This window comes from Nerophis lumbriciformis, linkage group LG28 (genome assembly GCF_033978685.3).
Source record: "Nerophis lumbriciformis linkage group LG28, RoL_Nlum_v2.1, whole genome shotgun sequence".
Taxonomy (NCBI): Eukaryota; Metazoa; Chordata; class Actinopteri; order Syngnathiformes; family Syngnathidae; genus Nerophis; species Nerophis lumbriciformis.
The window spans coordinates 24110567-24123847 of record NC_084575.2 but is presented as its reverse complement, the minus strand read 5'-3'; the positions used below and the strand labels follow the sequence as shown (position 1 = coordinate 24123847).

Genomic DNA, 13281 nt, shown 5'->3' with positions numbered 1-13281 from the left:
ATGCTAAGCATGCTCTGCTTATTTTCACCAGTATAACCATTGCTAGCGTTGGTTGTAGTTGGTTTTAGTCTTTGTTTTCTGATAGTACTGACAATAACCATATGATTGCCATTTATTGTGATATTGTACGCAGGCATGACATACTTCTTCCTGAAAATAGCCTAATTCTGTGTAAAATGTGTTGGTTAGAGATTTGTTATTCACAAAACGCTTGCCTATTCAGCTATTATGGTCCTAGCACCTCAACCCCTTGCAAAGGGCAGTGGAAGTTTGAAGTTCCTTGGAATAGCCCAGTCGATTGAGCTCGATTCGGCTGCGGGGGGCTACATAATTTTGACCGTGACTGCAGTACTATTTCTGGCCAGATTATTACATATGGCTCCTTTAACTACCAAACGCAAGGAAAAAAGTGAATCAACAGAAACAGTGTGAGCAAGGTGACATGTCACTATGCCAGAAAATGATTTCCTCTGTTAGCTCTTGCAACATTGCTGTAGCATGGTTAAAATTCTGGTCACGGCTTTGTTGTCAGTCTATGGATGTTTTTTAGAGCGTGTTATAGGCGCAATAGATACAATAGATACAGGCGCATTGTTACAAGCAGTTTTTCCACTATTTATAAAGCACAGAAAAAAGGCGCATAACATTTCTCCTCACTTAAGGATTGTGAATGTTGGGTAAAATTTACTTAAATGTAAAAAAAATAATTGTATTATTAACCGAATTAACATTTATTATTCAATGAACACACTCCGAAATACTGAAAATTGGTTCTTTTAAGTACCAATACTGATTACCAGACCGGGATCAGGTGCCTTACAGGGCGGTCATCAACTTTGAGCATTTGAAAAATGTACAAGATAAAGGAAGGGTGCAAATATGTTATGCTTGTCCCAATCCTTGTGGTAATGAGATGTATTTGAGCCCATAGTTATGACAGTAATGAGGGAGAAAAAGACAATGTTGAAAACCCGAGCGAACGTGTCAATTACTCATTGTAGCTCCGTGCCAGACGTCGCTCTCGGTCTGAGGGACAAGGAAGAAACAAAGTTCCATGAACGCCAAGAGCAAGGACAAATAAGAGAAAATACAGGTCAAGCCCCCTGGACTGCTCAAGTATAAATGAATCACCGCTCCTATTATCACTCTGACACGCCAAGGTGCTCGGTTTTATGAACGCTACTTAAGGAGCATTTGGTAATGTGCACCAAAAAACCCAATCATAATCCGTCCCGGCCAATAACAACAAGACGATGCTTTACAGGAAATACCTCGGTGTCATATCATCATTACACTAATAGCAAAAAACCCCGGCAAGTCTTCGCCTTCACCTAATTAGTCATCTTAAACTGCTTATTGGTAAGTGAGCAAGCATGATCAATTCCAGCATTTAGCCTCTTGACTTAGCACCGGCATTGATTATCTGAAGGAGCAAAACTGTAATAATGGGAGATTTCTCATGGAAGCAGAAAGGCTGTTTATATAAGCGTTGCAATCCTGTGGACCCCATCTCTATTTGTTATCCCGTAAATTGGCCAATGACACCTAATATATATTTTTTTATATTCCTTGCAGGAAGTCTGGACGCAAACCATTTCCTACATTACTGAGGTACTTGAATTAAATATCATGTGAAATATTACTTTTATCACACCAAACATTGATCTTTTAAAAAAAAAAAAAAAAGAAAAAAAAAATATTGCATGAAGGTGAGATCATGACAGAGACACAAAAGCAGTGATGTCATGTCCTCACATAAAAACATTCCAAAGAGGTTGCTTCTATGTTATGTGTTCTATTCGGCTCCCATATTATGGTATTGATGGATTATTATAATATGTTGTGATGTATTATCTAGTCCTTACAGCTAAAGTATAACCCTTTACACAATAAAATGGGAGTGGCGATTTATGATTTATTAATCTACTTGTTCATTTACTGTTAATATCTGCTTATTTTCTCTTTTAACATGTTCTATCTACACTTCTGTTAAATTGTAATAATTACTTATTCTTCTGTTGCTTGATACTTTACATTAGTTTTGGGTGATAGGATCATACATTGGTCATAATGTAAGTCTTCATGTGTCCAGGGACATATTTCCTGAGTTTATAAACATCATATAATTTTTTTTTAAACTAAAGAAGATTTTGTGATGCTAAAAAACATTGATGTAATCATAGTAGTATCGACGAGATACGCTATTGTACTTGGTATCATTACAGTGGATGTTAGGTGTAGATCCACCCATGGCATTTGTTTACATTCGTGCGGGACCGGTACTTTTCAGAGGCGGTATCCTACCGAATATGATTCATTAGTATCGCGGTACTATACTAATACACCGTACAACCCTAAATTGCATTCTTCATTAATACATTAAACTACCTTTAACACTGGAAAAGTAGCATATGTTTCCTGTCCCTGCTTCAAAAAATTGGACTTTACCATCCATCCATCCAGCCATCCATCCATCCATCCATTTTCTACCATTTGTCCCTTTTGGGGTCACAAGGGGTGCTTGAGCCTATCTCAGCTGCACATGGGCGGAAGGTGGTGTACACCCTGGACCATCAAATATAATAATAAAAATTTGAATTCTCCTTTTTATATATATATATATATATATATATATATATATATATATATATATATATATATATTTGTGTTACCCCTTAACCCATTTATAGTTTGAATGTATTTTCCTAAAACAATTACGTGTTAAATAGTTAAAATTCACACTTTAATCACATGCCTGTGCCATTGCTCAGTCCTGTTACAGAAAGTCACACGGACCACAGGAAGTTGCATCATTCAGATCCTCTGCCAGGCCATTGGAAAGCCAAAGGTAAGTTCGCTCATTTATTTTTCTGTATATTCTATGATATTTCAACAATTACTGGTGGCTTTAAAATTATAGCACAGTCCACTTACTTAGATTAAAATCAAGTAAACTATGTTTATTTTTTTTTTAAATATTACTGAATTAGTGTGACGTGCTAAAGGTCAACATGCTTTCAGCCTATTTCATGTATTTGTATATAAATATATGTATATTTGGCCTCGCTATGAATCCGGTCAAAAATTAAACGAAGTTGCCTGAGATGGGCCAATACACATTTTGAGACGTTCAATATGCGCATTATCATATTTAGAGACAAAAACATATGTTCTTTTGAGAGAAATAGTTGAAAACAAGTAAATGGCACCGGTTCAGTTGTAGTCTATGGCCAGAGGTGGGTAGTAACGCGCTACATTTACTCCGTTACATCTACTTGAGTAAATTTTGGGATAAATTGTACTTCTAAGAGTAGATTTAATGCAACATACTTTTACTTGAGTATATTTATAGAGAAGAAACGCAACTTTTACTCCGCTCCATTTATCTACATTCAGCTCGCTACTCGCTACTGATTTTTATCGATCTGTTAATGCACGCTTTGTTTGTTTTGGTTTGTCAGACAGACCTTCAAAGTAGGATCTATCACATGCCTGCGTTTCACCAATCAAATACAGTTCCTGGTGACGTTTGACTCCGTTTCACCAATCAAATGCAGTCACTGGTGACGTTTGACTCCGTTTCACCAATCAAACAGAGCCAGGCGGTCACCTGCGGCAAACAAAAAGCTTAAGCTTACATGAACTCAACGTCAAATTTGAGAAAGCACATCGCGGTAAGTAACGTTAGCAGATATTTTGGCTGTCACCGTAGGCTGATGGTAGCTTCCCTGCTATGAATCACTGTCAAATGTACATTGTGTGGGGACATTTATTAATGCACTGCAGCCTCATACACACACACACACACACACACACACACACACACACACACACACACACACACACACACACACACACACACTTACACACACACACACTCACACACACACACACACACACACACACACACACACACACACACACACACACACACACACACGCATGCATAGAAACACCAATCAGAAGTGCACAGTGTGTTTACCATGAATTGATTTACGTGGACCCCGACTTAAACAAGTTGAAAAACGTATTCGGGTGTTACCATTTAGTGGTCAATTGTACGGAATATGGGCAGCACGGTGGGAGAGGGGTTAGTGCATCTGCCTCACAATACGAAGGTCCTGAGTAGTCTTGGGTTCAATCCCGGGCTTGGGATCTTTCTGTGTGGAGTTTGCATGTTCTCCCCGTGACTGCGTGGGTTCCCTCCGGGTACTCCGGCTTCCTCCCACTTCCAAAAACATGCACCTGGGGATAAGTTGATTGGCAACACTAAATTGGCCCTAGTGTGTGAATGTGAGTGTGAATGTTGTCTGTCTATCTGTGTTGGCCCTGCGATGAGGTGGCGACTTGTCCAGGGTGTACCCCGCCTTCCGCCCGATTGTAGCTGAGATAGGCTCCAGCTCCCCCCGCGACCCCAAAAGGGAATAAGCGGTAGAAAATGGATGGATGGATGGATGTATGTACGGAATATGTACTGTACTGTGCAATCTACTAATACAAGTTTCAATCAATCAATCAATGTTCCCAGGTGCAGCCCACACCTATCAGTTTATGGTTTGCGTAAAGGCGAACTTGTTATTTTCCTTTGTAATCTCTGCCTACTGAGCCTATGGTGCTGTTAAGTTATTGTGGCTCAATTTGCCTTAATTTGTTTATGTTAATGTATTATTATTTAATATATATTATTGTTTTAGTTGCTTAAGAGATATTCCTAGCTCTGAATTTGCTCATTGCTATTTTTATGTTTTTGTGCATTATTTGTTGCTGTCATCAATAAACAAACAGGTTACCGTACTCATCAGTTACTCAGTACTTGAGTATTTTTTTCACAACATACTTTTTACTTTTACTCAAGTAAATATTTGGGTGACTACTCCTTACTTTTACTTGAGTAATCAATCTCTAAAGTAACAGTACTCTTACTTGAGTACAATTTCTGGCTACTCTACCCACCTCTGCCTATGATTACATTTGACAATGGCAACCCATGAATAATATCGCCACAAACGTCACTCAATATTTTTTCTACCACAGACCCCTCAAAAATACCACGGACAAATAGATGGAACAGACTAGACTGTTGAATATCTGAAATCGGAGCAAACTCGTCCAAATGTTAATAGAAAAAAATCTATTTAGTGGGTTGAATAACTTCAAGGGATTTAAGAAACACCCTGTGGATTTGCAGGACTTCCCTTTGAGACTCTTGCCTTAGGAAACTCTGCAGTGTGGAGAGAAGTCCCAGCTGGTTTAAGTCAGATACAGCTAGTTGGCACAGAATTTAATTTACCCCCGTTCCTTTACTTCCTTGATTTCCTTGCTTTGTAAAGTCATTTATCTTTAGTCATTTTGGAATCATCGCTCAGTGACGAGCAACAGTGAGCAAACCTACTCAGTTGTCAAAAATGTAGGCAGGTGTTTTAAAGGGGCCCTATTATGCGAAAGCAAAGTTTCTTACCTATTGGTATTTTTATTTTGTGTATTTGGAATCTGCGGAAGTCCCGAAAATTTGAAATCAAACCATGGAGGCATGGCGGAGATATTTATAAAACAATCTTGCCTTCTTTAATACTTCCTCTAAATCAGGGGTGTCAAACTTGTTTTCATTGAAGGCCACGTTGTAGTTTTGGCTGCCCTCAGACGGCCGCTTGTAACATTAATAAAAGAAACATACATGTATAAGGATTAGCCGCATTATAATGTCACACGATTACCTATGCATTTGATTAGTAAATGTATATTTTACCTACACTTTAAGAAACAAATTCTGTGGATTTTACCATAAAATGTAGTTAAATGATCACACTCTATTTTTCAGTAAAATTCTGGTAATTGAGCTACCAGTTTTTGGGGGTTTTTTTTGCATAAAAAATATGGTTGCTGTTTTCACAGTGTATTACTGTTAATGTAAAAATGGTACCACTGTTTTTTTCTTACGGTAGGATTCTGAAGACCGAAGAGTAAAAAAAAAAAGTATATTGTCATGTTTACAGTATACAATTTGATGGATAACTTGCTTTGAAATTATAAGGCTAAGTAAATATTTATGTATATTTTTACCCTAAAACGTTTTGAATGTATGATAATATAATATCTGTTGCATTATTAAATAGATAAAGTTTAAAAGATATATAACTGCATGCAGTGCATGTCTTTTTTTTCTGTCAAAATAGAAAGAGAAAGAAAGATAAATTACTTTATTGATGCATATCATTTCCAAGCTATCACGGGCCATTCAAAATGATGTGGCGGGCCAGATCTGGCCCCCGGGCCTTGAGTTTGACACCTGTGCTCTTAATGGTCCGTTTGGAATTTGCTCTGACCTGTGACGTCCGCAGATTAGCCATATAAGATAGAAATTTACCTAAAAATCCTTGCACGAGTCAGCCATTTTTAATTTATGTACGACCTATATGCAAATTCCTTCACAAAAAGATGGATTTCCCGAAAAATATGGCAGAAGTGCCTTCTATTTATGGCAATGGAGGAGAAAATGAAACGGTAAGTAAAAACAATAGGTTAGACATATGTGAATGATACACTAGCAATGTTAGCTCAATTTGTTGAGTAGCCAGCTTAGCCTTCTACTGTTAGACACCGTCCTGTGGCAAAATGAAAAATAATTTTCCTAAAAAACTAATTTTAATTCAAACAGTTTCTACTGTGTTTGACAATAGACCAGTTAGTATTAGAATCCGTTGTTACGTTCCCGATGGCGCCCGTAGCGTAGCTTACTGTACGGTATAGGCGGCTAGAGCCTCTATTGTTTACAAGTGTTCAAAGCAGCAGCAGTGAAAGCATTAATATGATCCATCCATCCATCCATCCCTTTTATACCGCTTGTCCCTATCGAAGTTGCGGGGGATGCTAGATTCTATCCCAGCTGCACTAGGGCGGAAGGCGGGGTACACCCTTGACAAGTCGCCACCTCATCGCAGGGCCAACAAATATATAGAATAGAAAAGCATGTTATTGTCCATATACACATGTGCACATCCAGGATTTAGTTTAACCTCATAGTACCAGTTTTGCAGCCTGTGACGTCCGCAGATTAGCCATATACGGTAGAAATTTACCTAAAAATCCTTGCACGAGTCAGCCATTTTTCAATTTATGTACGACCTACATACAAATTCCTTCACAAAAAGATGGATTTCCCGAAAACTATGGCAAAAGTGCCTTCTATTTATGGCAATGGAGGAGAAAATGAAACGGTAAGTAAAAACAATAGGTTAGACATATGTGAATGATACACTAGCATACCTGCCAACTTTTGAAATCAGAAAAACCTAGTAGCCAGGGTCCAGGGGCCGCAGGCCCCGGTAGGTCCAGGACAAAGTCGACGCAAAATGATTGATTGCATTCAGACAGGTTAAAATGTTGCTGAAACCATCGCTTTTCTATCAGTCACAGTGACTTTTCAAAACAAAAATATTACAGCAAAAATCATATGGGTTGATTGACATGTTTATTCTGTAAGCTAACTTCAATAGTTTGAAATTATTTTGACAGTTAATGCCAGTTATCCTGTCAACCTTTCACAAGACTTCAATTTGTTAATTGAAAGTATAAACAGTATAAACACTTTTTACAGTAAACAAATGGTAAAACAGTACTAAACAATTCCATTAAAAAAAAATTGGTGTCATTATTAACTTTCTGTCCAAGCTTGTATAATCTACTGCCTTGTTCAATTGTAAAAAATATTCTGTGCCTAAAATTCACATTTCTATCACAATTATCATACTGTAAACATGGTAAGCTAACTTCATTAAAATTAATAGTCCTGTCAATAGCATGGAATTACAATTCAAATGTAGTTTTTTTGTAAGCCTTTCAAAAGAATTCAAAATATGAAAAATTAATGAAAATTAATTTAAGCCATCAGACACTTGAAAAGTGGCACATCACATCTCTAATGTAATCATTTTAACTTTTCAACAGAAATAGCACTGCAAAAATATTAAGGGCATACTTCTGTATTTTGGTAGTTATGCTGTCAACATTTAACAAGATTTCTTAAACTTGGACTTGAAAGCATAAATAGTATAAACACTTTTAACAGTATAACAGTACTAAACAATTCCAATAGATAACATTGGTGTCATTACCTTTTTGTGGCTAAAATCCAAATTTAGCAACGGCATTAGACTTGTGTTTTTTTGTCCCAACGTGGTCTTTTACATCGCTAATTCCTCCTTGTCCGATCGAAAAATCTTGTCTGCACAAGGTGCAATTCGCGTAGTTTTCACCCTTTTTGGAACGGATAATTATTCCCGGATAGGCTTTTGAATATTCTTCACGGAATGACTGCAGTTTTCTTTTCGGTTTAAGACTCGTTTGCGATTTTTCTCCGGCTGATTCCATGATCGTTCGCTCGTTTGGAAACAATGGGCAACAGGTGCCTCGTGCTTGGCAGCGGTGCTATAAATAGCCTCGGGCATGGCATTCGGAATGGCTCGATAGGAAGTTACGGGAAGCAGTGTCGATTGTGATTGTTGTTACGCGATTTCGTGAATAAAACTTAAAAAAAAAAAAAATTTAATTAATGAAAAACCGTATTTTTTATCACTGCAACCGTAACCCGGAATAGGTTGATGAAAACCGTACTAATTACGGGAAAACCGGAGTAGTTGGCAGGTATGCACTAGCAATGTTAGCTCAATTTGTTGTGTAGTCAGCTTAGCCTTCTACTGTTAGACAATAGCGTCACTGTCCTGCGGCAAAATGAAAAATAATTATCCTAAAAAATTAATTTTAATTCGAACAGTTTCTACTGTGTTTGACAATAGACCAGTTAGTATTAGAATCCGTTGTTACGTTCCCGATGTCGCTCGTAGCGTAGCTTACTTTACTGTATAGGCGGCTAGAGCCTCTATTGTTTACAAGTGTTCAAAGCAGCAGCAGTGAAAGCATTAATATGATCCATCCATCCATCCATTTTCTACCGCTTGTCCCTATCGAAGTCGGGGGGGATGCTAGATTCTATCCCAGCTGCACTCGGGCGGAAGGCGGTGTACACCCTTGACAAGTCTCCACCTCATCGCAGGGCCAACAAATATATAGCATAGAAAAGCATGTTATTGTCCATATACACAAGTGCACGTCCAGGATTTAGCTTAACCTCATAGTACCATATTTGCAGCCTGTGACGTCCGCAGATTAGCCATATACGGTAGAAATTTACCTAACGAGTCAGCCATTTTTAATTTATGTACGACGTACATACAAATTATTTCACAAAAAGATGGATTTCCTGAAAAAATATGGCAGAAGTGCCTTCTATTTATGGCAATGGAGGAGAAAATGAAACGATAAGTAAAAACAATAGGTTAGACATATGTGAATAATACACTAGCAATGTTAGCTCAATTTGTTGTGTAGCCAGCTTAGCCTTCTACTGTCCTGCGGCAAAATGAAAAATTATTTTCCTAAAAAACTAATTTCAATTCAAACAGTTTCCACTGTGTTTGACAATAGACCAGTTAGTGTTAGAATCCGTTGTTAAGTTCCCGATGTCGCTCGTAGCCTAGCTTATTTTACTGTATAGGCGGCGAGAGCCTCTATTGTTTACAAGTAGGGGTGTAACGGTACGTGTATTTCAGTGACGTGCAGTCACCAGAGGCAGGTGAGGCGGGGCCTCACCTGCCATCATGGAAAGAAAAAAAATGTAAAAAGAAAAAAAATTTATTAAATTGTTAAATGTATCCAGTGATTATACTATAAAGTTATTTTCCATTTAACTTCACCAGTTTTAGATTATTTTTATTTAAAATCGCTGAATTTTCACATTTGCCGTTCAAATACTGAGATGATGCGGTGATCAGCAGCCAGTTGAGGCACGTCACTCAGTTGTGCCTCACCATGGATTGCGGACTCGGCTAACTGCTGGCCTGCTGTGCAGTGAGACCGTATTGCTATATGAACTATATTATACATTTCCATAGTTTAGTTAGCTGAGGTATATAATGTACAGTGTATTTTGTCAACAACTGTATGTGTGTAACGTATTTCTTGTGCTGCGCAATCATAAAACTGCTGCGAAGACGCACTGTGTGAGGCTCGCAGTAATCCCGCCTCCTGGTGGTAGAGAATGCACTCCCGCCGTAGAATGCACCCCCTGACGGGAGTGTTGTATCAACTAAAGCCCACACTTAAACTTTCCCCGTGCAAAATTGAATCTATTTAAAAAAGTTATTTCATAAGAAGCCAAAAAGTGCAAAAACAATAATGCTCGTGTTGGAGGAGTTGTGAATGACTACAGGGCCACAACATTAGGTACACCTGCAGACTGCAGCACGGATTTCATATTTCATTCATTCACAACTCCTCCAACACAAACATTATTGTTTTTGCACTTTTTTGCTTCTTATTGAGCTGCTGCATTTTTTGGTTGGGTTGTTTATTTCTATTGAGTAACTTCTACATTTCTAAAAGGGGAGGAATGTAATAGAGTGATCTATGTTTGTCTGTTGCCATCTCCTGGTTAATGTTGGCTATAGCGTACTGGGGTTACTTTTTGGTTGGCCAACGATTTACGTGGTGTTGCGCACCTGACGTCAAGTGTGTTGAGTCTGTTCTGAAGTCTACAGTAAAGAGACGTACTTCATCACCTCGCCTGGTTATTGCCTCCAACCCAATATATTACATAAAGGTAAGACCATAATAATAATAATTGTCTGCTTTTTTTAATTAAATGTGCTTTTTTGTGTGCTACAGTTTGTATGTGTAAAGTTAAAGTTAAGTTAAAGTACCAATGATTGTCACACACGCACTAGGTGTGGTGAAATTTGTCCTCTGCATTTGACCCATCCCTTGATCACCCCCTGGGATGTAAGGGGAGCAGTGGGCAGCAGCGGCGCCGCGCCCGGGAATCATTGTTGGTGATTTAACCCCCAATTCCAACCCTTGATGCTGAGTGCCAAGCAGGGAAGAATGCTGGTATGAGCTTTTAAACATAATCCGTTAACTGCTGCCAATCAAATGGTGAATAAGAAAGTCTTTAGGGTTCATATGTTTGTAAATCTGACTGTGATGAAGTCAGTGCCTCACCAGCCATCAACCTCACCGCACGTCACTGGTGTATTTGTGTTGAACCGTTTGTTGTCGGAGGAGCTGACAACAAAAAACACGGCGAGCCGCTGGTCTCGCTATATCATTTGGGATGTTGTGTTGTGGTGAAAGTCAAATAAAAATTATATAGCTAGTGGCTGTGTCCATATTCCATACGGTCTTAGCAAAACAAGACAAAACAAACAGAAAAAAAACTTCTCAACCAGGCTACCAGGGCGAGGACGAAAGTCTCGTCAGCGTCGGGTGGCGTGGTAAGGAGGGGGTACTGTTACGACCTGTTTCAGCAGGTTGTTCTTTGTTTAGTTTATGGGTGTCTGCTGGTATTTTGCGCTTTTGTTTTGGTTCCATTTCCTGTTGTCTGCTTTTAATAGCTTTACTCGCTTTCTGATGCCAGTGGGCTATTTAGATCAGTCTTCCTTCTTTGTTGGTTGTGGGATCTTTCCAATTGTTTTGGTGTCTTGGTTGTCAGAGGAACTTTCACAGTTAGGAGTATTTTTTGACGTCTTGTTTTTGCAGTTCTTTCTTGTTGGCTGTCCTTAGCCATTTTTTCCCCCACACACATTTTCTCTGTGCTTGTTTCGTGCATATACCTGTTACACTCTTCATTGGATTTTTGTACTTTTGGAAATTAAACACTTTTGAACCCGCGAGCTGCCTGCTGTCCCCTGTTTTTTTGAGATCACGACCTCCAAGGAGAGCATTTCCTGACAGTGAGCTTTGCATCTGAAGTGAATTAATTAATAGAGATGTCCGATAAAGGCTTTTTTGCCGATATTCCGATATTGTCCAACTCTTAATTACCGATTCTGATATCAACCGATACCGATATATACAGTCGTGGAATTAACACATTATAATGCCTAATTTTGCGGACATCTCGAGTTGAAATTAATCTTTTAAATTGTGTTTATTAAACAAGCAATCAGAAAGAACAATGCATGGCACCGGTTCTTGATAAAAAAATAAACTTATTTTAAATGATGTTATTGTGCATTTATAAATTGTATTGCCTGGGGTGTAAATGGTCCCCTAGACTCACTTCAAACAGATATAGAATGCACGATTTAGGTTGACCCCTTGTCAAATTCCACAGTAATCCCGTGACTTTCTTCGAAGGGGGAATGACATCTGCTTTTCTTAGCAGGTTTAAATATTTGAAAGGGGAGAGACTCGGTGTGACATCACGTGTCATCCTCACCTTTGTCTCGGCCGGGGCTCAAGGTGACATGGCAGTGTGCGCTCGTCACCACAGCCAACAATGACAAGTATTCTCTGCGGTGCTCATTAAAGGGCAGACGGGGTCTCTGCACCCCGCAGCATGATCAGCAAACTAACATTTGACTAAAAAAAAATTAATAATAATAATATACTATTTTCTTAGCCTCTGTGAAACACCTGCCAAGATATCACACTTGCATTGTTTAAATGTTAATGTGTCCTTTCGAAGGGAGTTTAAATAAATCATTAAAAAAAAAAAAAAAAGATATCTTAAGGGGGGAAAGTCGGTTACTAAAAGGCCAATTTTTACTTGATATTCTCTCAAAAACTACTAATGGAATCATAACAACATTTAAATATATATGGATTTTAGTTGCTTAGCCACATTGAAAACATTAACCTGAATTTTGAATAAACTGTTTATTCCAATCCAGCTGTAGACCTGCAGAGGTTATAGGAAATTGAATAGTAAAGAATCCTTTGAAATAAATCCTGAAACCATGATGATCCAGATCTCCCCCCAAAGTGTAATCAATTTTCCTAATCCCATTTCCATTGAAAGATTAATCAAAATCCACCCTTAAGTTTTTGAGCAAGTTAGCTAACCGACAAACAGACAAACAAACCCCAGCAAATTGAAGGATAAATGCAATTGGCATGTCCATGTGTGTTGGTTTTGTTCGCAGGTCACTTCCAAACATGCTGTAAGAGGGTTTATTCTTTGCATCAGGTGTGTTTGTTATCTAGAGGAATGAAATACACAGCGTGAACCCTCTGGTCAGTCATCCTCTCGCTTTGTCTCTGTGGGTGGAGGCGGGCAACTAGCATATATACACAGAGAGAAGTTCAGCCTCGTAACGTAAATGTAAGGTAGGGTAGTACAAATGATCCGGATGACCCCCAAAATTAAATCATCTTTACCTTATCCCATTTTTGAAAGTTCCATCAACTAGTCCTTGTCAACAACTAACTAACTAACTACATGACAAA

The 13281-nt window shown here is 38.5% G+C and overlaps 1 protein-coding gene across 5 annotated transcripts in view; it reads right to left on the bottom strand.

Moving 5' to 3' along the window:
• Nucleotides 1-13281, bottom strand: part of LOC140680191 (uncharacterized) — a 126141-nt gene that overhangs the window by 58561 nt on the left and 54299 nt on the right. For 2 of the 5 annotated variants that reach the window (XM_072916605.1, XM_072916603.1), the window contains one exon: nt 763-1026. The exons of 1 other annotated variant lie outside the window; for it this stretch is intronic. Coding sequence is in view for 1 of the 4 variants with exons in the window: in XM_072916603.1 (XP_072772704.1) it covers nt 989-1026 (38 nt within the window). In the remaining 3 variants the exon portion in view is untranslated. Of the gene's footprint in view, nt 1-762; nt 1027-12811; nt 13035-13281 lie in introns of those variants that run through there. 2 more of the 5 variants (XR_012051413.1, XM_072916604.1) reach the window with 1 other exon arrangement.